The sequence below is a fragment of the Sinohyriopsis cumingii genome, chromosome 13, assembly GCF_028554795.1.
Source record: "Sinohyriopsis cumingii isolate HCF-2022 chromosome 13, ASM2855479v2, whole genome shotgun sequence".
NCBI lineage: Eukaryota > Metazoa > Mollusca > Bivalvia > Unionida > Unionidae > Sinohyriopsis > Sinohyriopsis cumingii.
This window is the reverse complement of record NC_142973.1, coordinates 32499326-32526995: the sequence shown is the minus strand read 5'-3', so window position 1 is coordinate 32526995 and position 27670 is coordinate 32499326. Positions and strand designations below refer to the sequence as shown.

The following is a 27670-nucleotide window of genomic DNA, read 5'->3' as shown; positions in this document are numbered from 1 at the left end:
TGACATCCAATACATGTATCACAGCAGCAGTTTTGAAAATCTTGTTATTGCTGAAGAATATCAGAAATGGTTCAACACCTGATAGTTAAAAGGAAGAAATGGTCTTATCTTGAATTCTTTGAAATTCTTTTTCGCCCAGTAGAGTATCATTTGGACTATTGTTTCTATTTTAAATGCTTTTCTTCCTTCATCTTAGGTTTTCCCAATGGTCTGTCCATTGACTATCAGGCCAAGCGACTGTACTGGGTGGATGCAAAGTTGGACAAGATTGAAACATTAGACTTGAATGGAAAGAACAGAGTAACACTCATAGACCATGTGGCTCACCCCTTTGGACTAACTGTGGTAAGAGTTCTAGGTCTTATTCTTTTGTAGGTTGGTTGGTAGAGGAAGGAAAAAGCGAAGGCAAACGGTTACATTATGTTTATTTTGCATTGCAGCAAAAAAAGTAGATGTGGCTTCAACATTGGGCACATAAAATGATGCCAGAGAACCTTTAGCAGTTATAGTCATATCAATAATGGTAGGAATATTTTGTTGTTTTTGTGGGTTTTAATGGCGCTTTTAATACAGTATTGACTCAATCTAGCATGCCAAGGAAAGAGATGGTAAGTGCCTTTCCCAAGGACATATCAAGGTAGCCAGCTTGGCAGATATCGAATCCATGACCTTGGGTTACTAGTATGATGCTCTGCCAATTGATCTACTGCAGCTTCCAAAGATATTAAAAAAGTTTGGTATTTTATTGTTAACAACAAGCAAAATATTCCATTACAGTTTAATAATACGAACTTGTTTCAAATGAACTCCTAGAAAACAGGAAAATTTGTATGTCGGAATTAAATCTATTTACAACAACTTAATTTCTTATAAATGGGGTCCACACTATTTTAATCATTGCTACTTTCATTTCATTTATATTTTCTGAATATTTTAAAAATAAGGGAATTGCAGGTTGTTATTTATGTATATTTGCAGTTTTTTCATATATTTTCTTTCCAATTTGTTCTAATCTGTGATCTCATACACAGCATTTGTAAAAGGGAGATCGTCTATTCAAGGTATTTATATTAGAAATCATTCCTGATTTTATACTTTTAATTAATTGACTGTATAATTTATTTTCTTGCCTTTACTGAATAAAAATGTGAGGTGGTGAGCATGTGTCATTAGCATCAACACAGTGTTAATGATTTTTCCAACCAATATCTCTGAAAAAGCAGGACAGTGAATTCTGTGGCATGATCATTCATAGTTTGCTTTGTGGAAGAACACTTGACAATGAATGAATGAGCATCCATTGTTCATCGATGCTTCCTGGACATGTGAATGTGGGAATCAGGGAAAATGTGTTCAAATTGGTGCACATAGAGAGTAATGATGTGTGAGAACAATTAATTTAAAGTGGTGCACTCTGTGCAGTATACAATTTTTATTTAACTGTTAACACTTAAAGTGCTTGTTGCAACAAATGTCACACCATTGGCAGAGGTATCGTAGTTCATTTTGTGACATTTGAAACATCTGGGTTTTTCGACTTAACATGAATGGTTGTTAAAAGTAAATTTGATTGGCATGTTGGACCTTGAAACAGGCATTCTGTCATAGTTTGAATTTGCATCAAAGAAGTTTTTCAAATGCATGTTTAAAATATGGGTTACCTAGAACACCAAAATGGCTGATTTTCAATGTGGTGCATCTTCATATGACGATCTCGTCAGGCAAATAATGGCGGATGATGATGATGATGAAAACAATTTTTTGAAGTTATGAACTATATGATTCTTTGAGCTGGGAAAGTGTTAATGAAGATATCAGTGAGTGATTTTGACAAAAAAAAAGATGTTGAATATGAGTCCAATGTATCTAATTGATGGAAAAAACGGACCCTTTTTCAGCAGTATTTAGAAATTGTATGAAGAAAAGCAGAATATCAATCCTAATTAAAATTAGACAATTCAAAAGTTGAGTGCAATTTTCATTTCTTTTTTTTAAAAAAAATAATTTAGCCCTGTGGGGTCTTGTGCTACAAAATTATATAACCCTATAAGGTTCAAAATAAATTGAACAGATAGAATCAAAAATAAAAGTAAAAAGTAAAGATATTTATTTGATCAAAATATCTCCATCTTATAAAGGACATAATAGCACTGAATGACTTCAAACCCTATTTTGTCATTATGGAGCAGATAAGATAGTCAGCAAAGCACTGATTTAAGAAAGTAAATTTTGGCTGAGCTCATGTTAGTGAAAAATCTTTGTTTTGGAGCAGAAGTATCCAAAAGACAATACCTGTGAGCTATGGACAAAAAATTGTACATAACAACCATAAAGAACAATTTCCCAACTTGTTCAAGCTGAGTAAGCCAGCTGTGTATATGCCTCTTCAGTCAGCACAGTACAGTATTCATACAGAGATGTGGAACAGATTAAGCTGAGAAAAAAATCAACAGATTAATGCTTGTACAACTAGAGGGGGCATCTATAAAGATTTTGATTTTAATATAGTTCACACAGAATGGAACAGAAAGAAAGATGGATATTGAATTGTTAGGTAAATATTTAACCATAGCTATTGCCTCCTTCACCTTTTTTTAAAACCTCCCCCATATTTGATTAACAAGGGGGGAGCTTCCCTCTGGACATAAAATCCTGACATCATCTCTGATAGTTTGCTAAGTGGCAGAACACTCAATACTACATTCTGTGCAGTGATCATTCACAGTTTTCTTTGTGACAGTGTTTGAAATCTTAACTTTTCATGTTCTGTTAAATCTTTGAAAACAGTAAACAGCAATTTATTTAATTAGTGTCGGAGCTCATTTGTAACTGTTCATCACTATCATGATGATTTCAGTTTGGTGACTACATTTTCTGGACTGACTGGCAGACAGAAGTAATTCAGCGGGCCAACAAAAACACAGGGAAAGATGCTATCATAATACAGAGGTTTCTGGAAGGATTAATGGACATTGAGGTGGTCACACCCTCCAGACAAATTGGTGAGAATATTATTCATTTGAATCCAATGGCAGACAAGAATGAAATTGTTTGTTTGTTATTTAAAGGTGCAGTGTGCTTGCTGGCTTTAAATGAGAACATATTTTGAAAAATGGTCCTGGTGTTGAAATAACTCTGTATATCCACTTTTTATCTTTTATGCTCTTTGTTACAAATTGATGATAATTAAAGGTAAAGTTTATCATTATATTTTCTCCAATCTGTAAATTTAACATGTATTTATAATAAAATAATTTTGGACATGTTCTCGTGGACACAATATACATGTATATGATAGAATTATGCTGCAGCGAAAGTAATAGAAGTTTTGCGGAAGAGTTTTCTCATTAGATTTGGTAAACGTTATGCATGAAAACTGTGTGAGTTACTGTATTCGTTTTGTTTATGCCCCAAATGTTTGCAGTAGAGGTATCTTAACATTTCTATCTGTTCCAACTTCCTCAATCCATGTGTCTGTCTGTCCTGAGAATTCTATTAGAAAGATTGCACAAAATCCATTCAACTCTAACGAATGCAATTTAGCTACCATATTTATATGCATATGTAGATGATCTCATTACATTTTCCTTTCATTCCTCCAGTTTTTCAAATTATTTTAGAATATTTTGAACTTTATGAACATACATTTTTAGAAGGAAACTTTCTTAACACAAATAAACAAAAACCACATCAGGTATTGTATATAGTCACTTATAAGTCAAGTCCATTTGCAAACTGCACAGACCCAGGTCTGTTGTCCCATAATATGCCAGAAGATATGGGTCTGTGCAGTTTATTAGGAGTAATTAGTAGAACAAACAAGATAGAACCTGATCTGCAGGTGCAGTATTCAGTGGCACGTTGGTATGTTTGTTGTGTGCCATTTTAACTTGTAAGCAAGTATATAGGTAAGTTTGTTGGTAAATTTGTATTTATATGTAGATGACCTGATTAAATTTTCATGCATTACTATATGTTTAAGCCTTGTAAACATTTTATGATCTTTTTAGAGTTAAATGTTTTATTATAAAAGCAAATAGTAATTTTAGTAGACAAATAAAGTGTATCATGTATGTTTGAGTGCATATGAAAATGGACTTATTAGTTTTTCATACCATTAATGCATTGTTCTGCATTTTTTTAACTATTTTAACATTGTAGTACTTTGACATTTTTATCATTGTGGGCATACATGTTTTACAAAAAAAAATCTAGTCCAGTAGTAATCTAGCTACCTGTCTAATGATGAGGATGTCAGAAGTTTAATTTGATTGAGGTGAAAGCTAGTTAAATTTTGCCGTTTTCAAGTTAAAGATTTAGAGTCAGACTGGAACATGATCTACTCATCACACAAACACTTTAAAGAAAAAACAAAATCAGCATTTTACTTTGCTGGTCATGATGGTAGAAAATAGTGACAAGATTAGTATTCATGACTTTTATTATTTTGCCTTTCTTTGAAGGAATACATAATGCATTACCATACATACTTCTTTATAAGTCAAGTCCATGTGCAAGCTTCACAAACCCAGATCTGCCATTGTTTTATGCACTGGCAGATCTGGGTCTTTGCCGATTGCACTTTATGAAATGACAGATCTGTGTCTATTTTGTTTGCTGTTGAATTGGACATGTATATGAATATATTTTTTCTTGGGTCTACACTGAATACCAATCACTCATTTACTTACAGTGTTTTTAATGGACATAAACATTTATTGTTTGACTATGCTGATGGAAATGTCCTTATTTTCTGTGTGCATGTATTTGGTTCAGGTATGCTTATGGTATAATTCTGATGTGATGATTGATATATATACCTTATTGTTATTGGCATGATCAAATCATGACTTTTGTGGATGGTGCCTAGAATTAATAGTTTATTTGCTTATTTTCCAGACTTTTAATTGAAACACTCATCATTCAATACTACCTCATTTTTTTGCCATTGTAGGTATGAATGATTGTTCAGATAGAAATGGTGGCTGTACACATCTGTGTTTTGCCAACCCCACAGGGCATACATGTGCCTGTCCTGATGTGCCTGACCCCAACAGACCTTGCTTTCAAGGTGAGCTTTCCTGTTTTGTTGCCTCGTTTGGGATTCTAAACAGTTTAAAAGCATATATACTCACTTGTATGTCGAGTCCAGCTGTAAACAACATTGACTCTGACCTGCTGACACATCATGTGCCAGTGGATAAGGGTCTTTGTTGTTTTGTCTGCTGATTATTCCTAATAAACAACACAGACCCAGATGAGCAATTGCAATATGCAGTAGCAGATGAGAGTCAGCGTTGAAATTTGCAGTTGGTCTTGTAAACAATTATATATGGTCTGCTCAAATGTTTCAAAAGGAAGCAATATACAAGTTGGTATTGCATTAGACATCTGATTGATTGGTCAGTACCATACCAGTTCAGCTAAAGTTGTCTGCCTTAGTATGTCCTTCTGAAAGGCACATAGCCCCCCATTTCCATGTCATGATACATTTATTGATGTCTTCAAAGTGCTGTTAAAATTCATCCTTCAAGGAAAAGATTTGCAACCAGACAGTTTATCTATCTTAAGAACTTGGCAAATATTTTAACAGAAGAAACAATTATTTATATTTGTTCTTTTACATGATCAGTCACAAAGTGAATAAATATTTACAAATTACCTACAAAAGAAAGTGCTGTACAGAAATGGAACTCCATTAAAGTAGCAGTAAACACATCAGATGAGCTGGAGAAATAATGTGGGAAAAATGTAACAGATTAATCTGTTTTATATACACCTGTGTATTGCCTTTTTTCAGGGCACATGTGCCTTCCCTGATGTGTCTAGTTCAGAAAATGAGGATTTATTTCTGTTACATGCAGTTTGCTAATTCTTTACATATCCACTGGAAAACTCATCATGTTAGTGTCTTTTGTAGACAAGACTTTTTATATAATCATCTATGTCTTGCCCACACTTTTGAACATTCATGTGCCTTCCCCGATGTGCTTGACTCTCTTTTACAAGGATGTTTTCTGATTATTTGATAACAAAAGTGCTTCTGTCAGATAAACAAGCAGGGTGGAGTTAAAGTGAGTGTGACCTCTCAATAATCCAGTTGTGGCAACAGCACAGATGACGACAGCAAATCAAGATGAATAGTATTTTACATCTGTATTATATAATTTTTATTTAAAGTCTGTCATGTGAATGGTAATAACATCTTTGAGATCATACCTTTTAAAAATAATAGCAAAGAGCAGTAAATTTTGCCTTTGGATTTTACATTAGGTTGTATCTCTATGTGTGAAACATAATGACACATGCATTCAATTCTACTGTTGCAATCACATATGAATAAAAACCTGTGAAAGTCAGGTGCAAGAAGTCCATTTTATTATGTTTATTAATCAGTACATAATTAACTGCATAAAAAGATAATTTCCGACACACCCCTATATAAAGACCCAATCAGGGAAGTCTCGTTGATGACCTTTATAGAAATGAGATTTCACCATAGGTCTTTTCTAAATTTTTCAGTTCCAACCGATGGAAATTTTGTTCCAACCAATCAGCCTCCTGGGGCTAGTCCTAAATGGCCCCCATTTATGTGTACTCCCCAGGAGGAGGAACTCGAGCTGTGTACTACAAAAGAACAGCAAGAAAATAAACAACAGTCAGGTAAGTCAAGTATACATACTCGGGCACAGACTTGTTATATTAGAAAAGGCCTGGGGATTTGAGTCTTGCCACCCCACTCCCTTCAAACTGTGACTTACCCTTTGTGGTTCAAGATAATAACCATCACTGAAGTAGAGGTAAAACCTACTTCATACACTGTGTGTATGATTTGAATGAGAGACTACATAACTCTAATAAGTATGGCATGTTTTGTTTGGATATAGAAGAGAATTACATCTGTCTGTCCTTTTGTCCATCAGTCTGTCCCACTTCTTGTTTCCTGAGCACAACTCATAAACCATTAAAGATTTATCTGTGAAATTTGGTGCACATGTTAGACTGGGATCCAGATGTGCCCTTTGCCATTAACATTTCTTCATTTTTAATATTTTTATTGTTTTTGTCTGTCTTTCCATCGTTAGCCATTATCCACACTCTCATTTTCTGGGCAAATCTTCAAAACCAAAGATATCTTTATCACATCTTGTACATATATTACAGCAGCAGAGTGGATACAGTTTTTTTCTGTTCAGAATTCTTCAGTCCATTATTTTTAATTTTTAAATCTGATTGTTTATCCATCCATGCATTCATCATTCACACTTATTTCTGCAGAAGAACTCCAAAATCATTCACTGTATCACTTTGAAACATTAAAGACATGTTAGATTTTGGTCTTTTTCTGTCTTTTTCCATTTGGAATTCTTTAGTTTTAATATTTTTTGTTTTTGTCCATCCATCCATCATTCACACTTAATTTTTGGAGCAAAACTAAAATCTGTTATTTATATTTGTTTGACACTTGGTGTGTGTGTGTGTGTGTGTGTGTGTGTATATATATATATATATATATATATATATATATATATATATATATATATATATATATATATATAAATTAGAATTAGATGTCTTTAGTATTAAATTGTGCACAATGTGATAATCATTGGCACATTTTTTAGATGCTAATATCAGAAACATCATAAAAAGAGGTTTCTTTAAATTTTTATATAGTTATCAGTAGAGATATATGTATCTTTAAGATCCAGTTTTATATATTTTTATGTATTAAGATATCATTAATCTTTGCTGTATATGCACATCTCCATGTAAATTATTCGTTAAAGTATAAGATGATTACGTTAAAAATGTAAACTATGACGTCATCTTGTTTATGTCATATTGTTTATTTCATTCATCACTTAGAAACAACATATTTAATGACGTAAGCAAGATATTGAATTCAGTTTGAATTCAGTCTGATGAAGCATTAAAGCGAAACCGGTCACACATTCTACGTGTTGGTATTGTTTATTTTATAATTTTTATATATATATATATATATATATATATATATATATATATATATATATATAATGAAACTTTTTCTGATCAGTTAGAATTAGATGTCTTTAGTATTAAATTGTGCACAATGTGATAATCTTTGGCACATTTTTTAGATGCTAATATCAGAAACATCATAAAAAGAGGTTTCTTTAATTGGTTGATAGAGATAACTCTACTTCAGTAAGCCAGTAACCCATAACTTTAAGTTAAAGTGCATACTTTTTGAGCGGAAGAAAATTGCATGTGTGTATAGTAGTGTAGGTGCTTGGTGGCAATTTACAATTGATATGGAGCTAATGTTGGATCAGTGTTTTGTGTCTTGACTGAGATGTACAGTGTACATTGATGTAGATGCTTGATTGTATTTGGGAACTCATATGGAGCTAGTGTTAGATTAGTCTTAGTGTCTTGACTGAAATATGTGTACAGTGATGTAGGTGCTTATTGGTAATTGGCAAGTCACATGGAGCTAGTGTTAGATTAGTTGTTTACTTCACTAAAAACTATTTACAAGCCAAGGATCACATATCCAATACAGCCTCGATCTCACTCTCATTACTCCCACAATAAAATGAATTAAAAAGAGAGCTTGTTGACGTGACTGTTACTAATTTGAATTAAGGTTGGGAACCAGGTCAGCCTTATGTTTACAGAAATGAACAGTCAAGGGCAAACTATTTTCTGGAAAAAGTATGAGTTCCTAGTAAACAGAGCTACATTATTTTGACATATGATAAAATTAAATATTAGAAAGATTTTAAAACTTACAACAATTAAATCAGATATAAATTAAATCGAATATACATAACAGTGTACAATGATGTAGGTACTTAGTGGTAATTGGCAAATTGGATCCGTGCTCTGTCTTGATTGAAAATGAAAGAGTTGCTACATTTTAGTGGTAATTGGCAAATTGGATCAGTGTTCTGTCTTGATTGAGAGTGAAAGAATTGCTACATTTTAGTGGTAATTGGCAAATTGGATCAGTGTTCTGTCTTGATTGAGAATGAAAGAGTTGCTACATTTTAGTGGTAATTGGCAAATTGGATCAGTGTTCTGTCTTGATTGAGAATGAAAGAGTTGCTACATTTTAGTGGTAACTGACAAATTGGAATAATGTTCTGTCTTGATTGAGAATAAAAGAGTTGCTACATTTTAGCGGTAACTGGCAAATTGGAATAGTGTTCTGTCTTGATTGAAAATGAAAGAGTTGCTACATTTTAGTGGTAACTGGCAAATTGGAATAGTGTTCTGTCTTGATTGAAAATGAAAGGGTTGCTACATTTTAGTGGTAACTGGCAAATTGGGATAGTGTTCTGTCTTGATTGAAAATGAAAGAGTTGCTACATTTTAGTGGTAACTGGCAAATTGGAATAGTGTTCTGTCTTGATTGAAAATGAAAGAGTTGCTACATTTTAGTGGTAACTGGCAAATTGGGATAGTGTTCTGTCTTGATTGAAAATGAAAGAGTTGCTACATTTTAGTGGTAACTGGCAAATTGGAATAGTGTTCTGTCTTGATTGAAAATGAAAGGGTTGCTACATTTTAGTGGTAACTGGCAAATTGGGATAGTGTTCTGTCTTGATTGAAAATGAAAGAGTTGCTACATTTTAGTGGTAACTGGCAAATTGGAATAGTGTTCTGTCTTGATTGAAAATGAAAGAGTTGCTACATTTTAGTGGTAACTGGCAAATTGGGATAGTGTTCTGTCTTGATTGAAAATGAAAGAGTTGCTACATTTTAGTGGTAACTGGCAAATTGGGATAGTGTTCTGTCTTGATTGAAAATGAACAAGTTGCTACATTTTAGTGGAAAGCAAGATATGACTTCTCAGACAGTGATGGCAGTGGCATCATCATTGTCAATAGTTTAGGGTTTGTGTTAAAAGGTTTTCATTTGCATAGATTTCCTAAATCTCTTGATAGATTCACATCAAACTTAGCATGAATTTAATTATTATGAAGGTAAGACAATTCACTGAATGATATGCTCTGTCCTTCTTTTTAACTTAGCATCAAGGTTACAGTCATAGACACTTTGCATTAGGGTTTTGGTTCAGGTTTTTTCATTTACTCAGTTTTCTTTGATAGATTCTCATCATATTTGGCATTAGTAATTATGTCCTTGGGATCAAGGTCACATAGTAAATTTGTGTTAATGCTTTTGTTATATATAAAAAACTATTTGCATACATTTTTCCAAACTCCTTGCTGGAATTTCTTAATATGCAGAATGAATCATTATGAAGCTGATATAGTTCATTTGGTGACATGAATGCTTGCCCCTTTGACCTTGCTCTCAGCAGATCTGCCAACCCTTACGATTTTGCCATAACTCTTATGAAAACGACCCTTATATTACAAACATAATGGACAAAACGCAAAAACTATGGAAAAATTATTGCTGCCAAAAAATCCCTATATTTGATCCCTTCATGTTTAATTTGGACCCAGGTTTTATTTTTGAATTAGTAGAATTAGTCAGGGAACCAGACTAGCTTTACAGTAGTACCTCAGACGCTTTAAGTACACATTTTTCATGCAAAGCTTCTGCTGATTATAGAATTTTTTCAAAAATGGTGTCCAACAAGTGATGCATGTCGAAGAAATATCAGAAAATAAGCCTCTTAAAAAGTGTCAATAATCAGCACAGAATAAAATGGAATATTCAGATTCTTGTGTATAAAAGCAGGAAGGGACACAATTACATTTATTGGACATCACTTGTTAATACTAGTCTTGTGGTGGTAGATATAATTGTCGTCGTGTGAAATGGGAAAAAATTCCAAGAATTATATCAAGGTGAGAGATAGCAACAAACCTTGAGCTGCATAGGGTTTGGAACTGAAGTTTGTACAAATGTACTAGATGTAAATAAGATCTATGTGTACTTTACAAACATCAGTTGAACATAATGCTTATCGTTGCTGCATGTTTCGAGCACGGAACTTTTAAATATGTTTTCCAGCTTTACAACAGCAGTTTATGATATTTGTTATAACTAACCGAAAACTGGTCAAACTTACAGAAAAATTCAACTGCCTTAATGAGACGATCTTGTCAGAGTTGGCAGGTCTGTGTCAGGGTCACCGTCATGGAAAATCGCATTAAGGTTTTGGTCAAAGGTTTCTTATTTTGTATTTCTTTAACCCATTGATAGATTTTTCTTGCTGGTGATGAGACACTTTGAAGCTGAGATAATTCATTCTGCAGCATACACTCTTACCCTGTTTTATCTTTGAGTTATGGTCGCAGAATATTTGCAGTAAAGTTTTTGTTAATTTCATTTGCTTTTCTTGATAAACTCTGATGGATTTTTCTTATCATTGGATGAATCATTATGAATCTGACAATCATTCAGCAACATGCTTGACCTTATTTTTGGTAATTACTTGTACATTTCAGGTACCCCCTCAAAAGGAGCATATATAGCCTTGGCGGTGGTTATAGTCGTAGCTTTAGCAGGTCTAGTACTCATCATTCTTATATGGAGACGGTAAGTTAATTTAGCTTTCATATTATAAATTCATTTTATGTTTTGGAAAATTTATTTCAACCAGGGGAAGATCTGTTTTATAAGGTTCCATTATCTTACCATGTAACACTTTTTAAATTAATATTCCATACTGTATCATTTAACCAGAATTACTAGTCTGAGTGATTTTTTAAAATTACACTTCTTTTCAGACATACTATATGTCACAATCTGCTAGCAGTGAATGGCATATTGTATTATGAGTTTAATACATTCAGATGCACACAGGTAAGGATTACCAGATAAATTTTGCAAACTTAACATGCTACCATTGGCATTGGCAACTTGATGGACAGTTGTTACAAAATAAAATTGAGGCAAGTGATATATGATAAATGCTGTTAATACTGACATAAAAGTCAGATCAAACTGCACACAACATAAACCCTGATCTGCCCTCTCATAATGTGCCAGTAGATCTGGGTCTGTGTTGTTTGCAAGGACTAATCAACAGAACAAACAACACAGACCCAGATCTACCATCTCATTGTGTGCCATTAGATCTATGTCTGTCTTGTTTGCTAGGACTGATCAACATAACAAAGAACATAGACCCTGATCTGCCATCTCATAATGTGCCAGTAGATCTGGGTCTGTGTTGTTTGATTGGACTAATCAACAGAACCAAAAACATAGACCCAGATCTGCCAGCTCATAATGTGCCAGTAGATCTATGTCTGTGTTGTTTGCTAGGACTAATTAATAGAACCAACATCATAGATGCAGATCTGCCATCTCATAATGTTGCAGTAGATCTATGTGTTGTTTGCTAGGACTAATCGAAAGAACCAGAAACATACACCCAGATCTGCCAGCTCATAATGTGCCAGTAGATCTATGTCTGTGTTGTTTGTTAGGACTAATTAATAGAACCAACATCATAGATGCAGATCTGCCATCTCATAATATGCCAGTAGATCTATGTCTGTGTTATTTGCTAGGACTAATCAACAGAACCAACAACATAGACCCAGATCTGCCAGCTCATAATGTGCCAGTAGATTTATGTCTGTGTTGTTTGCTGGAACTAATTAATAGAAACAACAACATAGACCCAGACATACAGACATATTATTCAGCAGCAGATCAAGGTCCATGTTGTTTGCAATTGGATCCAACTTGCACGTGGGTATATACAGTAGGGTTTTATGCTAGATCATCTAAAGTGTACAGCTACCGATAAGAAATTCATTCCTATTGTCAAAACAAAATTCAGTGGGCTTGTAAAGTCATTGTAATCCTTTTTTATTTTATATCATTTTTATGATGCTTAGTATTGTTGATATTTCACATGTTGATATCAGATCATTATTTCATATTCGGTTAAAGTGTTTGAGGTATCTTTGTACTTAGGAAAACAAGATTGTCCTTGAGAGTACTAACTGTAACTTGATGTACATGAACATATGGTAAATAGAATCCTAAACTTGCAAACATTTCATTTCAGATTTATAAATTTAATCTTTAGCCTACCCAGACAGAAATTTGTTAAAAATTATTCGTCATGTATTACAGATTTTATATGTAAGATATATTGAAATAAGATTTTGATGTATGAAATATTTTTTGTTGTTTTTTTCAGGCAAAAGAGAAAACATTATTCAGGGGAAGAGCTCAGTGCACTTACCTCATTTTCAAATCCAAGTTATCAACAAACTAGTACGGAAACTATTAACTCTGACAGGCCACCCAGGGAGTGGCACATTTTTAGATTTAGTAAAAAATCTGTAAGTAAAAATGACCCAAAATATTTCTGATCCGAAATAAACTGCGACTTTAATTTAATTTAGTATTTCTTATTCAGTTCACTATAAATATAGGTTTACTAGTGAGAAAGTGATATTAACTAGGAAAAAGAACCAGTGTTGGATGGGTAACCGGGCATTCTGATTTACCGAGAATTGTCAATAATAGGTTATTGTAAGATGAAGTCTGACTTTCATTGTAGAAAAGAAATTGAAATTATTTCTGTAACTTGTTTTCAAGATGAGTTTTCTTTCACAACTGTCTTTTAGGCATTTAATTGTATACCAGTAAAGGAAGATTTCAAAGTGGTATATTTGCAAACATAATAAAAACCAGCAGATAACAATATGAAACCTATGAATAATTCAGTTATATTTAGGTAAAGAAACAACTTATTGTACCAGTCTAGCAAAGCCATGTTGAGAGCTGTGTTCCTTGAATAAATATTTCAGGATATAACAGTTTTCCTTCCTTCTCAAGTGGAAAAGAAAATAACTTAAAAAATAATTGTTAAATTATTTTTTTTACTATCACTAGCAGAGCACTATGTCTAGAAGTGAACTATGATTCATTGATAATCAGCTACGGCTAAATATATTAAAAATCTAAAATTCCATGACTTGGTATGTCACAAATCTTACTTATGTAATGTAATTTTATCAATAATATTTTTACACTTCTATTTATTTTATTTTTTACAGGAGAGAGTTTTAATTTCAAACTCCCCTTCAGTAGATGAGACTTTAACAGACTCTGAAATGGAGGCACTATTTAAAAGTTCAGGTAGCAGACCTTCACCAGGTAGATTAAAAGAGTGCCTTCCGATATGAAACAAGCCTTGCACAAAATATCAGATCAGTAATATTAATAAAAATATGTGAACTGTGAGTATCTGATGAGGGCATGGTTATTCAATATAGACTGGTAAGCACACCGAAGAATGCTGGCCTGTTTTAAAGATGGAGAGTTTAATCTGAAGCACCCATGGACCGGTATGGAGATGTCTTATTCTCAGAAGTGAGCCAGGAGTGTACATTGTAATGGGTTTCCTACCACAATGATATTCATCAGCTTGGCCATACCAGAAAGGAGATGGAATATATATGCTCATTTGGATCATGTATCAAGACCAAGTAGATTTCCATGTAACCAGCACTCGAGTATGCCATATCTGTACAAATATGAATAATCTGTTAAAATGATACAAGTATAATTGCTGGTGATGTAGCAATACATAATGGATATTGTGATATTTTTTTGGTGATATATCATATCTCGACCCAAGTATACAGAAACTTGTATGATAAAATCGAATTATATTAATAAAAAAGTAAGGTTATAAAGTACATATTCCCAGGGTGTTGTGCACTTGCCATAAAAGTGAATCTTCAGATCTCTTCAGTCACTTCTGCATTCAGAGCAAAAGTTATTATTTTGCAGATGAAAACAATATTGACCATATTCGTTTTTCTTAATATTTCAAGATTGATATTATAGTATCTCATGGAAATGATCTTCAGGACAGCTGACACAATGGTATCTGTTTCAATACATATTGTTTCTTGACTGAGCTGGTGATACCCACATTATGTTTATCAGTGTGTAGTTGCCTAATTTAAATTACAGTACAGAATGGTATAGCAAGGATGTTTCGTTTCACACAGGGGGAAAATAAAAAGGCAGTTGCTGTATAAGTGAATTTTGGATCCATTTCAAATGTGAAGAGTTGCTATGTGAAGTTTTGGCATGTAATGACTTGCCATGTGAAGGCACTGCTATGTGAAATCATGACTTGCAGAGCTCAATCAGATGAAAGATATTTGAAAGAGACTGATGAATTTCATAAACATATGGATTCCATATATAAAAAAAAGGTGCAGTTTTGAATATTACTATTTGCACTGGATCTTTATTGCTTATCATATTTTTTAACCGAATGCAGATGCAAGTAACTTGTGTGAATGCCACATGAATACATTGTTTCACATGCATTATGATCTTTGAAACATAGCTTAGATATTTTTAAACTAATTGAAACATTTTTATATTATTATATTTCATTGTAAAAATTCATGTATTCTTGCATTTTAATTACACTGCAAAATAGGGCTATGCCTACATTTTGAAGATCCTGGGTACATTGAACAAATGAGGACCTCAGATATATTAGTTACAGTTTCTAAATTGAGTAAATGGGTTGTGGTGATCATTTCTCAGATGAGAGAATTTCAAATTAGAAATGGCACACATGAGTTTCCACACACATAATGAGTTTCCACAAAATATGTATCATTAGATAAACTGCAAAAAAAACCCCAACATTCCTGTGGGAACTCCAGTGTTTATTTATTTTCCACAGGATCAGAGAATAACCCATCCCAATTTCCCTCACTAGAATCCTTATGTTAGTACATTGTGATAATGTCATTCTACATATTTATGGGTGGGGGGAGAGACAGCAGATAATACATGTACCAAGTTTTATGATGGTTATACTTTTAGAATGGAATTATTTTTAAATTATGCAATTTATGTCAGTAAATATGGGGTTTTCAGACAAGAAAGATTTTAACAAAGTTTAAACAGAAACATTCACATTTTAAAAAGATATCAGAAGGAATTAGCATGCTTTTTAACCATTGCAGTTAAATTTCCTTTTTGACGTAAAGTTAACCATTTACACCTATATCTTTTGTGTTTATAATGTATAAAGATGTAAGAGGAAATAAATACCGAAATTATATCCCCCCCAAAACCCCAACAAACAATTCTACCTCATTAGTTTGAACAAACTTAGATCTCCATGGTCGTGCTAGAAAGTTTTTAGTTTCCAAGGTTGTGTTTGCAAGGTTTGTCTTAGTAACATCCAAAATATATTGTGAATTTTCATGGGCAACAATTTTTATGGTTTTACAAAATATTACATTTTCCTTCACACTTAAATTTGAGGAATAAGCAATGGTTCCTACTGTTTCCACAGAAAGAACTTTGTGTCTTGTTTAAACTTGTGGTTGTAGGAACCCTGAAATCCACAAAAATTTGTCCTGCAAATTTGTTATCAATTCACAGTAGTAAATGCAACATCTGTATTTGCAGTTTTTTTAATTCATGCATGTTATGATAGGTAGTTGATCTATGTTAGTAATGTTTTGTGATCTTGTTTATCTAATCCAAATGATACAAGTTTAATTTCTCTGGTCAAAAGTTACATGTTGTTGAAAATACTTAAGGATACCTGTTCAGATCTTGGACAACTATTACAAAAACACGTTAGGATGCTTTGTTTTAGAAACTTAGAATGTAGTTGTCAGTTGTAGATGCTATAGGTCACATTTTTAGGGTTCTAGCTATGGAATACTTATGTGATTTCAGCATCTAGAACTGGAAATGTGGGATGGTGGTGTTGGGGATATTAAAATTAAACAAAGATAGGTCTTGTTTATAGTGTGGTTTTCATGCATTATTGTTTTGTACCAAGAAATGTAAATTTTATACCAAGAAATGACTAATATGATTTTATTACCTATCTGAATGCTGACTACAGAAAAGATCTTAGATTATCAAATTAAGCAAAAGGTTGATAAAGGTACCAATTGAAAATTATTAAAGACAATTTACCTAATGGCAAATACAATCCTACAGTATGCAAATTTGTTTTCCATCCTGCTGAATTTTACACATTCATTAGAATCTAGCAAGTCATTGCTTTTCATTATTTACATAAGTCGCTAAATACAAAGCATTGAATCAAGTTTTTTTTTTTTAATTTTAATAGTTTGTGTAATTTGTAAATAATTATTCTTTATGACCAAATCTGTTAATTCTGTATTTAGATTTACAGTGAAAATATCGCATGTAATTTTAAAGCCCAAAGGGTTTGAACATGCATCATTTTAGCCCGTTGTTAGTAACATACATTTTACAAAGAGGTTTACCTACTTATATCTGGCATTAAAGCAAAAGTTGCTTTTTTCTATTGGCCGACTTTGTATACTTTTACCTAATTAACTAGCTTCTGTTTTTCAAAGTGTCATTGAAACTAACCATAAGGCACATGAACAGTGTGCCATTTGGTTGATTGATATTATTTCAAATGAAGTATCTGTTTAATGTAATCAGTCTGGAATCTATATATTTGCCATATCCCAATCTGTAATGCTTTGCATGTACTTAAATGCTAATATACGATTTAAGTTTTACAAGTTCCAGAAAAACGGGTGCTACTTTTCATTAATCTTTCAAAATATTGTACTTAGTATATATATAGATTTTGTAGCATATGTAGATACAGGTTTTATTCTTGCTTTTTAATGATGTCTAGAATATATACCTTCCAGTTTTTAGTGTCTATCGCAGTTTGCATAGCTACAATAATTTTATGTCGATAGATAGCCAGCAGATGTAGGTCTCAAGTTTTTTGGGGTTACAACTGTGAAAAAAAGTTTTACATTTCTTTTCACTGTGGGAAAAAAATACTTTCCTTTCATTGAACATTTTGCATCATAAAATACAGGTTGGCCATTCCATATGACTTTTAACTTAGGTCTTATGTGTTGGGTCTTTTTTACTCCCTGTGAATCATATACTCAGCAAACAGGAACATGAAAGTCATACAAAAGCTGTGATCGGTACCAGTGAGCAGAAATCACCTTGGAAATGCATTCAAAAGCGGCTATTGCATAATCATGTACAGTATTTATTAAAAGATGCCCTGTGAAATCACACAGTATGTTTTTTAAGGCAATTCTCAGATATAAATTGATTTCCTCTTGGTGAAAGACTTTCATCCATTTTTCTGTTTCCTGTCCATTACATTTCCCTTCTGCTCAATAACTTTAGCTCCCCACAATTAACATTTACCAGACTTTATTGATTGCACGTAATTTGAGTAGGGAAGAATTTGGAGGTAAAAATAAAGTCAAGGTCACTGACTAAAAGAAGAAAAATGGTTTCTGCGCCAACTACAGTAGCCAAAGTTTGTAATTAGGGTCAGGAAGAACCCTATTGATTTTGGGGTCAAGGTTACTGGGATTGAAGGAGAAAATGGTTTCTGCACAATAACCTGTTACCCATCATCTATGGGTGCCAAACTTTATGGATAGCTTGCACTTGGGTTAAGGAAAATTGAATTTATTTTGTAGTTGAAAGGTCAAGGTCACTGAAGAAAAAAGGTTTGCACACACAGTAACATTAGTTTTACATCAAATACCTCAAATCGTGTGGCTGGCTTGCACTTAGCATAAGGAAGAAGCCATTTTGGAACTGAAAGACAAAAGTTTGTTGAAGGCTTGCAGTTATGGTGAGGAAGAAACCTATCCATTTTTGGGTCAATGTGACTGAAAATAGAAGGATGGTTTCTACAGATAAAATTTAAGTTTTCTACATAGAGGAATAATGAACATAAGGTGGGCATATAACATGTTTATGGTACTCATAATCAAGTTTGTGTTGATTAGATCACTTTCCTTTTGCATAATGTATGAATAGTTCCATAGTTTAGTATGGTATTATTGATTACTTTAGCCTTGGACTAAGTTTTATAGTTTAGTATGGTATTATTGATTGCTTAAGTCTTTTTGTTCACCAATTTCTCCATTTTCCCCTTTTTATGCTGCATCTCTCTACTGAAATATTTCCAGGTGAATTTTTTTTAAGCTTTGATGTTTTGCAATTGATCTGAGCCAGTGGTGTAACTATTATATTTACAAATATTAAAGAAAAAATAAATATTAATTCCGAGATTGCCTTTGAATGAAACAAACATATATTATTATCATATATTATTATCAAATTAGGTATTGTAGTTCAAGAAGGTTTGAGTATAATGGTTTCTTTCTTCAGGACATTTTTGTTTGGGCTGAACCCAATAATACTAATTTCCTTCAAGTGTCTCCTCTTTTAGAGACCTTTTGTGATAATAAAAACCCAATGTTTGATATATGGACAGAAAATAGTATTCCGAATTACTGGAAGCACATGATGGTTCTGAATACAACTTTTATATCTGAGATAAACTTATATCATAGATTTTCTGTTGAATTTTAGGGAAATATTTATAAACTACTATACAGTCTTACTACACAACAAACCCAAGAATTGGGTGCTACACGTTCTTTTCATCAAATAAAAAAAGAGGAATTTGTATATCTTCTCTTCTACCTCAGTTGCTTTTCTGCCTTTCTGTGATATGTCTGATTTGCTCATCTGTAATTTGCATCCACTTTCAAAAAGTACATGTCCAGATGTGCCAACAGATCTGGGTCTGCTGTTAATTTCACATACGATATCATGTGAACAGCATAGAATCTGAAGGCCTGGCTGACTGCATAATGGCAGAGCTGGGTCTGTGCTATTTACAGAAGGGTGTATTTTCATACACAGCAAAGATCTATCATAACAATATGAATGCTTCTTTTACCCAGTTTGTATTGACTGATATTATTCAACAGATGAATCTTTGTAAAAAACATTAATAATCTTAAAATTGTGGCAAATTTAGCGAGTGAAATAATCTTCATTAAGGCCAGAATCATTTGATGAAATGTGTTATAAATATTGACCAATATCCAGACAGACATTTTGAAAGTTTGTCATCAGATTTATATATTAGTGGCCACGATGCTGTTGCATGGACTTGGATATTATTATTTTTAAGGAAACGCTGATATTGGTGTTCTGTCTACAATTCTTTTTAAATATCCCTCACTGTTAGAAGAGATTTTGTTATATCTGCACTTTGAGTCTCCCAATGTTTCAAAATAGGCAATCAAATTCATCTCGTGTCAACAAAGCTTTGTATGAGAGTATCCATTATCTGTTCATAGGGTTACAACAACAAAAATGACTGTTAGTAATTTTCCAAGATTTGCTAAATTTGTTACAAATAAATGATGTTAAAATTTATTTATGGAAAAGTAATTCTTTTTTTTCTTTTCAAGGTGGAATTTTAACAGTGATAACTCTGATGTCTGCGTACATATTCGTACATCTGTCCATTCCATAGATTGACTTATTCAGTACCATTTTAAACCCACTCATTTATATTTGGAATATAGCACATGGCTGGGCTTAACACGTGAGCCATGGTCAGCTTATTGTTATATTTGTCTTGCCTTGTATATGGACATTGTCCATATAGGTGGTTTTGAAACTGCTGTAATAGACAAATTCTCTCCAAAATTAGAACAACTAATTTACAAACATTAATTAATAGAACCTGTTACAGCTGTGATTGTATGCATCCAAATCTCTATTGATAATTCATACAGTTCAATTTACCACTGAATCTAGATGTTCCATTATTATGAATTATAATTTACAACTTTCTGGTTACCATAGCATTTTCTTATTATTTACCAAGCTACATCAGTGTTCATGATTTGTTAAAAAAATCTTTCCATCACACTCTTCTGTTGTAACATCAACTAGTCATACTGTTTCTGAAGTGCAGAAAAGACATTTCTATAAAACTGTAAATTTCACCTTGTTCACCTTAAGTTTTCTCCACAAAAAACAAAACAAACAACCACGTTGGGGAGCTTTCTTGTACAGGCTCTCATTGATAATAACTTTTTTCATCTTGCAAGTAGTAAATAGACTTGCATTGCATCATCTTCATTAACTGCATACTAAATGTTTAACATCCAAAGCATGTACAAGCAATTAACTTCATGTGCACTGTACTTGACATTTTGTCTTCTTCCTGTACAATTTTAAGCTGTGATTCAATAAAACATCAATAAGTATTTTCTTGTTTTACCTTTTATGATCAAGCTTGTCTTGGCAGAAGCTTGGCAGCAGTCATTTCATTGTCCATGTGCTTGTTTGTCCATACATCCATCAACACCCTAGATTAAGCTCAAAGTTTTTTATATACTGCTTTTCAGGTTCAGTAAAGTTGAGCTTTACAAAAATATTTGTATTAGTTTTTATTTAAATTAATCATGAAAACCAATTTTCTTTCCTAGTAAACTAGGTTACTTTGATAAAACCAGATCGTAATACCTTGAAACAATTACTACTTCACAAATCCATTCCTCCCTGGCTATCCTTTTGAACTAAAAATACTACAAGTTACCTGCTCACATAGGTGGCAGGGGACAGTTCCATATACTGGCCCCTGGTATGACTTTTTTTATAGCTATTCTGTATTGTCAGTAATTAAAGATATGGATATATTTATGAGTTGGTCTTTCTGGCTTGTGTTGTTCTTGAAATTGATGTGAGGCATGTTCACTTCATGCAGTCACTGCACAGTATGTAGCCAGTGAAATACCAAGTTAGCAAGGAATCAGCAAGCCATTGACAGCAATAGACAGAGTTGTCCTTGCCATCTTTGAGATGCACTGGCTCAGTTCTTTTCAGGTACCACTTAAGAACTATTACTAGGTCCTGCAGACAACCTTGCGATGAAAGATCCAGTATGGAAAAAAGATTTCACCACAAAAAATGCTTTCCCATTAGTGTCAGCCTGTTCTCAGCAGGGGCTGTCACGAGTTCCACTTACCCATTCCACTGGAACTGTTACGTAGCTTGGGCCAACCAACAAGGCAAGCATTTTCACTGATTCTTCCTGCTATCAATAGATAATGTAGGAAGCAGGTCTTACATGAGGTGAACAAATGAATCCTTTGAGTGCTTCAAACTGCATCTTATTCAGCCTGGATACAAACAGGATACATTTCACGTTGGGCACAGAGCCAACGCCTTTGGATGTGTGAAATTAAAATCTGACAGAAAATCAGATAGGTCTTTATGTATTGTCCAACATGATGATGCAGCATGTCGTAAGATTGTGCAATGGTAACCTTTTATTGTGATTGTAGTTGTTATTGTCATTGAGCCAAAGTAGGAAGTGAGCTATTGATGACTTCGGAGGTTAACTTTGTTAACACTCACCATTGTGAGAAAATTCTCCATTTCTCCATGTATACTTTCAATGTGAAAGGCCTTCTTGCTCGAGTGATTTTTTTTTCCTACCACTTACTAAGAGAACTGTTTGTTGTGGAGGACATGTTTAATATGATCCAGACAACTTTGGATTGGAATGAAACACCAGCCATCATGGTTGCTTGAATAGATGATAAAATACATGGGATTTTCACTTTGATCATTTATCCATGATTTTTCCCATTTCAGTAAAGCAATCAGGATGAGGCAACACCGATTCTCTTGATTTCTGTATTTGGAACTGGAGAGTTGGAGCTAAGCTGTACTCAAAAACTTTTGTTTTAGACACAGGCCCTGGGCTGGTGACTTTGTCACACAACATTGCTATTGCTACAGTTCAAATATGAATTCAATTGTGTTCAGTATAGGGTTTGAAGGTAATGCAAGTCCCTGAACAGAAGAGACTCCTGGATTCTTAGAGCAAATCCTGGTCAGAACCAAGTTGACTTATGTTGATGTTTGCAGTAGGCACAAATAATTAATTGGCCCCCTTCCCCTTATTTTTTTGCTGGCATGCTTCACAAAGTAAAAATCTGTCAACCAGGAGTTGAAATTTTTGTTGTGGGGGGGGGGTGCTTTACTGATAGCTAATTGATTCATAAATCTGCTTCAAGAACAACTCCCACGTAAACACTATTCTGACAATAGAAATCTTCATATGTAGTAAAAATCCAACTTCAAAGAAACATTGTTTTTCACAAACTTGTCAAAAATTTATAATACATGGGGCTTAAACATTCTCATTCAAGGCAATTATATGTAATAACGTTTCTCCTTCTACATGCATCTAGCATCTCTTTATTTTTCTATATAGGGTTGTTCTACTTCCTGATCTTACCTATGCAAATTAACACAATGGGCTCACCCACTGTAGTCTTCAAATATCGCACAGCTATTGTCAGCCAATTAAGTGATATGTTTATACCCGACTCTTTGCCTTTTAATTGCCGCTGTTTATACTGCTCAAAGGTAATTTTTCCAACCATGATTACCATTTATACATGCTACATGTAACAGGCATGTTCTAAAAATTGTTTTTTAAATATTTTTGATGATTACTGAAAATTGGTTCTTCAGCGTGATCCAAAGTTTGATAGGCAAATAAGATGTGTTTCGACAAGCCCAACAGGCACCTCATTTAGAATATAGTATGGGCCCAGTCTGAAATTAGAGAGGCCCAGAGCATTGGGCTACGATTTTGTTTATATCACTGCTAAGGGTATGTATTCACACCATTCCAATTTATGGACAGAATGAGAATGCCCTTTCCATGTAGCTCCCCATGCAACCAATGAAATGGTTTCAATATGGCTTTAATCTCGAGGATGTTGGTATACACAAGTGCCCTGTGGGATTTAATGTGGGAGATAAATGGTTTTGTTTTTTGCTTGTTGGAATTTACCACTGAGACCAAGTCCAACAGAGAACTGTTAAGACTCTATGGTCTATAAGTAGCAGAAAGAAGCAAAACCAACAAATTTAGTCAAATTCATCAAATGATTATTTCCTTTGTTACACATATCTGAGTTAATTTATATTTATTTTAATTTTATTGTTTGTCAGGTTGAATTGTTTTATATTCTATTACATGCTATTATAATATAATCTTGTTTACCTGATTTGGATTTGTTTTCCAGAAAATAGTTTGACCTTTGACAGTTTTTTTGGTAAACACTTAAAGCTGACCTAGTTCCTGACCTTACTTCAAAATTAGTAACAGCCACATGAACAAGTTCTTTTCTTAATTTATTTTTATTGTGGGAATAATAAGAGTGAGATCGAGGCTGTATTGAATAGGTGACCCTAGGCATGTAAATAGTTTTAGTGAAGTAAACAACTTTTGTCTCCAAGTAAAATGATTGGTTCTTATCAAGGTCATACTGGGGCCACTTGATTTTTTATATGTAAACATGATCACATGATCCTCTATTTTGCAATTAGGCATTTCCAAAATTGCGCATTAGTTATAATAGTGATGCTTTGAGAAAGATCTCACAGTCTGGGCTTAGAAACGCTTGATGTCAAGTTGTTTCCTTCTGTTGTAGCCAGTTTTCGAGTTATATGTTAAGTTTTCTTCAGATTAATTGGATTATAAAAGATTAATTTGTTTCTCCGGAAATATTTTTGTGCTCATACAGAATTCTTGAACAAAGACATTTCTTAAAAAAATTTATTTGGATTTCCAAAACCGAAGGAGTATTCTTTGTGTTTCCACAAGGAACTGTAGACATTGAACAGGATACAGCATACATTATCGCCTTCAATCTTGGATTCTTCGTTGGGACTCTAATTCATTAGAACATTTCAATATTAGGACTTCTTAGATTTTATTTGTGGATTATTCTTGGATTACTTTTGGATTTGATTCTTAAAACTAAGTTCTTATTTTTTCATTTTTCAGTATATTTCCAGGGAAATAAATAATTTGTTAAATTCTCAAAGCTAGTTTTCACTCTTTCTTGTGTTACTGTTTATCTGAGACTAAACATGCAACACCTTAGAACAAAAAGTAAAAAGTCAAAGACTTATAGCACTTTGAAACCCCAAATAATCCTAAATGTTATATTACAAGTCCAAAAAATAGAATGTTTTGAAAGAATTCCAATAATCTTGAATGTGCAGATGTACCTATCGTCTTGATATAAAACAATTATGTTATCCAAAACATCATCACAATACAAGTAATTAAACTAGAGCGTTTTATTCCAAACAGTCAATGAACACTTTATAATTCCAATGAATAATTTAAAAAAATGATTCCTCTCTTATTGACCTAAACAAGGTAAGGTCTTGAACTCAAATTTAATTAAACGTCTTGCTTACTTCTTAGAATGATGACAAAAATCAGACACAAACCATAATCATGGACAAAAATTAAGCACACAATATATGTAACAGAACCCACTGCTATGCCATTCCATCATGGACAAAAATTAAACACAATAGAAATGAAATATACATAAAAGAGCCCACTGCTATGCCATTCCACATCAACTGTTGTGTGTCATCAGAAGACTTTCAGTCCATGCATACTAAGTAGGGTTTTGACATACCCAAGGCTGGAATGTCTCTACTGCTGGGATGTCCATGGAAACGCTGGACTGTAGGTCTTATAAAGCCTCCTGCTAAAATGTAATCAAAGAATCTGTTGACATTTAAGTTGTGTGTAAGCAGCTCAAAACAACCAGACTGTGGGTAGCAATTTAGATGCCAGCTTGTCCTTCTTAGTAAGTCAACTGATGGTAGAACTTTAGACTGTTGATGACGAAGGAGGAGGATGGCAACAAGCAAAAGACTTCTTTGATTGACACACAGAAGCCAGTATTCTTTTGTCGTAGAGAGATCTTGCAAAGAATATGGAGATTGTGAACATACTTTGTCATCTCAATGTCAATGCCTCCTGTGCAATCTGAGATGTAGCTGATGAAGACTGCCTAAAAGGGCAGCCCAAGATGTTTTCACAAGGTCCTGAATGAGATATACCGGTAGTCATTTCCAAATGATCAATAACTGAACCCTTTGAGTCCCAAAGGTATAAGAATTAAGTGAATCAACCTTCTGTGTGTACTCGGGCACTGAAATGAGCACTGGCACATGAAGTGACTTGTGGAAATGGTCCATTATTATTCCTATGTAGTACAGAGTAGGCAAAGTGGACAAAGATCTACCATCTTTTGGCTTAAAGGGTAAGACTGACTGGTGATGACCTGTTGCAATCTGAGACATGGCAGAGTCCAGTTGCGATAGAACAGTGCCAGTTCATCTTGCACGATGTTGTCCACTTCCTTATGTTGGGTTGGGCTAAGGGATATTTGATCCACAGAATGAAAGCATACTTCTTATGTGCAACTCTACATGATGTGGCTTGATTTGAAATTGATCTTGTTGAAATGTAGTCAGTAAAGACTGACCAATGAACCTATGTGGCATTAGGTCTGTTGGTTCCATCAAAAAAAGTGTGTTATGTTGAGGTAGTGAGGGTGGAGTTGTTGCTGTCACTATTCAAGGGAACTTGTATCACTTTGTGGCTGATTAGAATTCTTTGAAAAGTCAATAATTCACCAAGTGATGTCAGTAAGTACTCCAATGGCATCTTTATCCCTGAAGGTGAATTTCTGCACATGTCCCTTTTGTGCCCCTAGTCCTGCAGCCCACTGACCTTTGGTCCAAGTGGTTCATAAATGATGTGTGTTCATGGAGTGGCAACTGGAGCAAGCTAGACTTGTACAGTGGTTGTCGTTCTGTGTTTGCAATGTTTACACAGCTTACGCTTCAACAAACACAGAGAAGACAATATGTACAGGTGTAGCCAGGCACATGTCCTCGTTTATGAACTCGGAGAGTGAACATACAGTGCTATGTGCGTGTGTGATTTGGATTTTTAACGTAGCATTAAGAATAAATTCAGTCATATCGCTACGATGTCTGCAGTGTGGCATTTAATAGTGATGTCTAGCAGTGGGGCATCATGCTGCAGACATGTAGCATGATGTCCCACCCAGTCACATTATCCTGACACCAGTCTGATCAGTCCTAGAACCTCTCAATGCTGAGCGCCAAGCGAGGCAGCCGTTAGTACCATTTTTTTTATAAGTCTTTGGTATGATTCAGCCAGGCATCAAACCCATGAACCACTCTAACCACTAGGCCACCGGAGAGGTTCCATACAGTGCTATACACAACATGAAAATAGGTCTGTAGGAAGGGCCCACATGGCAGCCAATACAGATAAAGTACTGAAGCATGGCTATTAATACTTAAAGATTATGTTACAAAATAAATTCCGATATAAACTTACTGGTAGGAAAGGACAAATAGGCTGCCTATACAGGTAAAATCACCAAAGCTTCACTTTTAGGATCTATGAAGTGGATGCTGGGACTAAAAACAATTTATAGATAACTATGTACCTGACTGCAGCAGAAATTATACAATAATTTACTACAGTAAAACCTGTCATGAGTGACCTCTGCTATGAGCAACCACCTGTCATTTCTGACCACAATCGTAATGCACGGATCGATTTTACTATATAAACGCTCTGTTATGAATGACCACCTGCTGAACATGACCAGCTACTTCTTGGCAAAATATGCATTTTGACACTGCTATGAACGACTGCATAGCCAAAAAAACAAAACAGATTGACACCACTGACCTTAACTTAATCCTTTGTAAACACTAGAGCTCGGGATAAATGTAGTATACAAACAAAGTGCACATTAAATAACACTATAGCTGAACAACCATAAATCGAGATAAACACCTCTAACCATCATTTAATCCTTTGTAACAAAGATTGCATAAATAGTAAAGATTGCTCTAATAAAGTAATTAAAAAGAATTTGTCTTGCTACAGTACCAGTTTTGTGAAATTTACAACTCCATCGTACGGTGTCATTTGTAAACTGCAGTAAACCAGGCTAAAGTA

At 33.9% G+C, this 27670-nt stretch overlaps 1 protein-coding gene across 1 annotated transcript in view; it reads left to right on the top strand.

Annotated features, from left to right (window-relative positions):
* The window catches only part of LOC149785160 (low-density lipoprotein receptor-related protein 4-like), a 172658-nt gene extending 151623 nt beyond the window's left edge, over window positions 1–21035 (top strand). Inside the window, exons 30-36 of the mRNA XM_089978939.1 lie at window positions 197–345; window positions 2858–3002; window positions 4955–5071; window positions 6523–6663; window positions 11415–11505; window positions 13127–13271; window positions 13992–21035. Coding sequence (XP_089835065.1) covers window positions 197–345; window positions 2858–3002; window positions 4955–5071; window positions 6523–6663; window positions 11415–11505; window positions 13127–13271; window positions 13992–14120 — 917 coding nt within the window. The 3' untranslated portion in view covers window positions 14121–21035. The remainder of the gene's footprint in view (window positions 1–196; window positions 346–2857; window positions 3003–4954; window positions 5072–6522; window positions 6664–11414; window positions 11506–13126; window positions 13272–13991) is intronic.
* Window positions 21036–27670: the final 6635 nt, after the last annotated feature.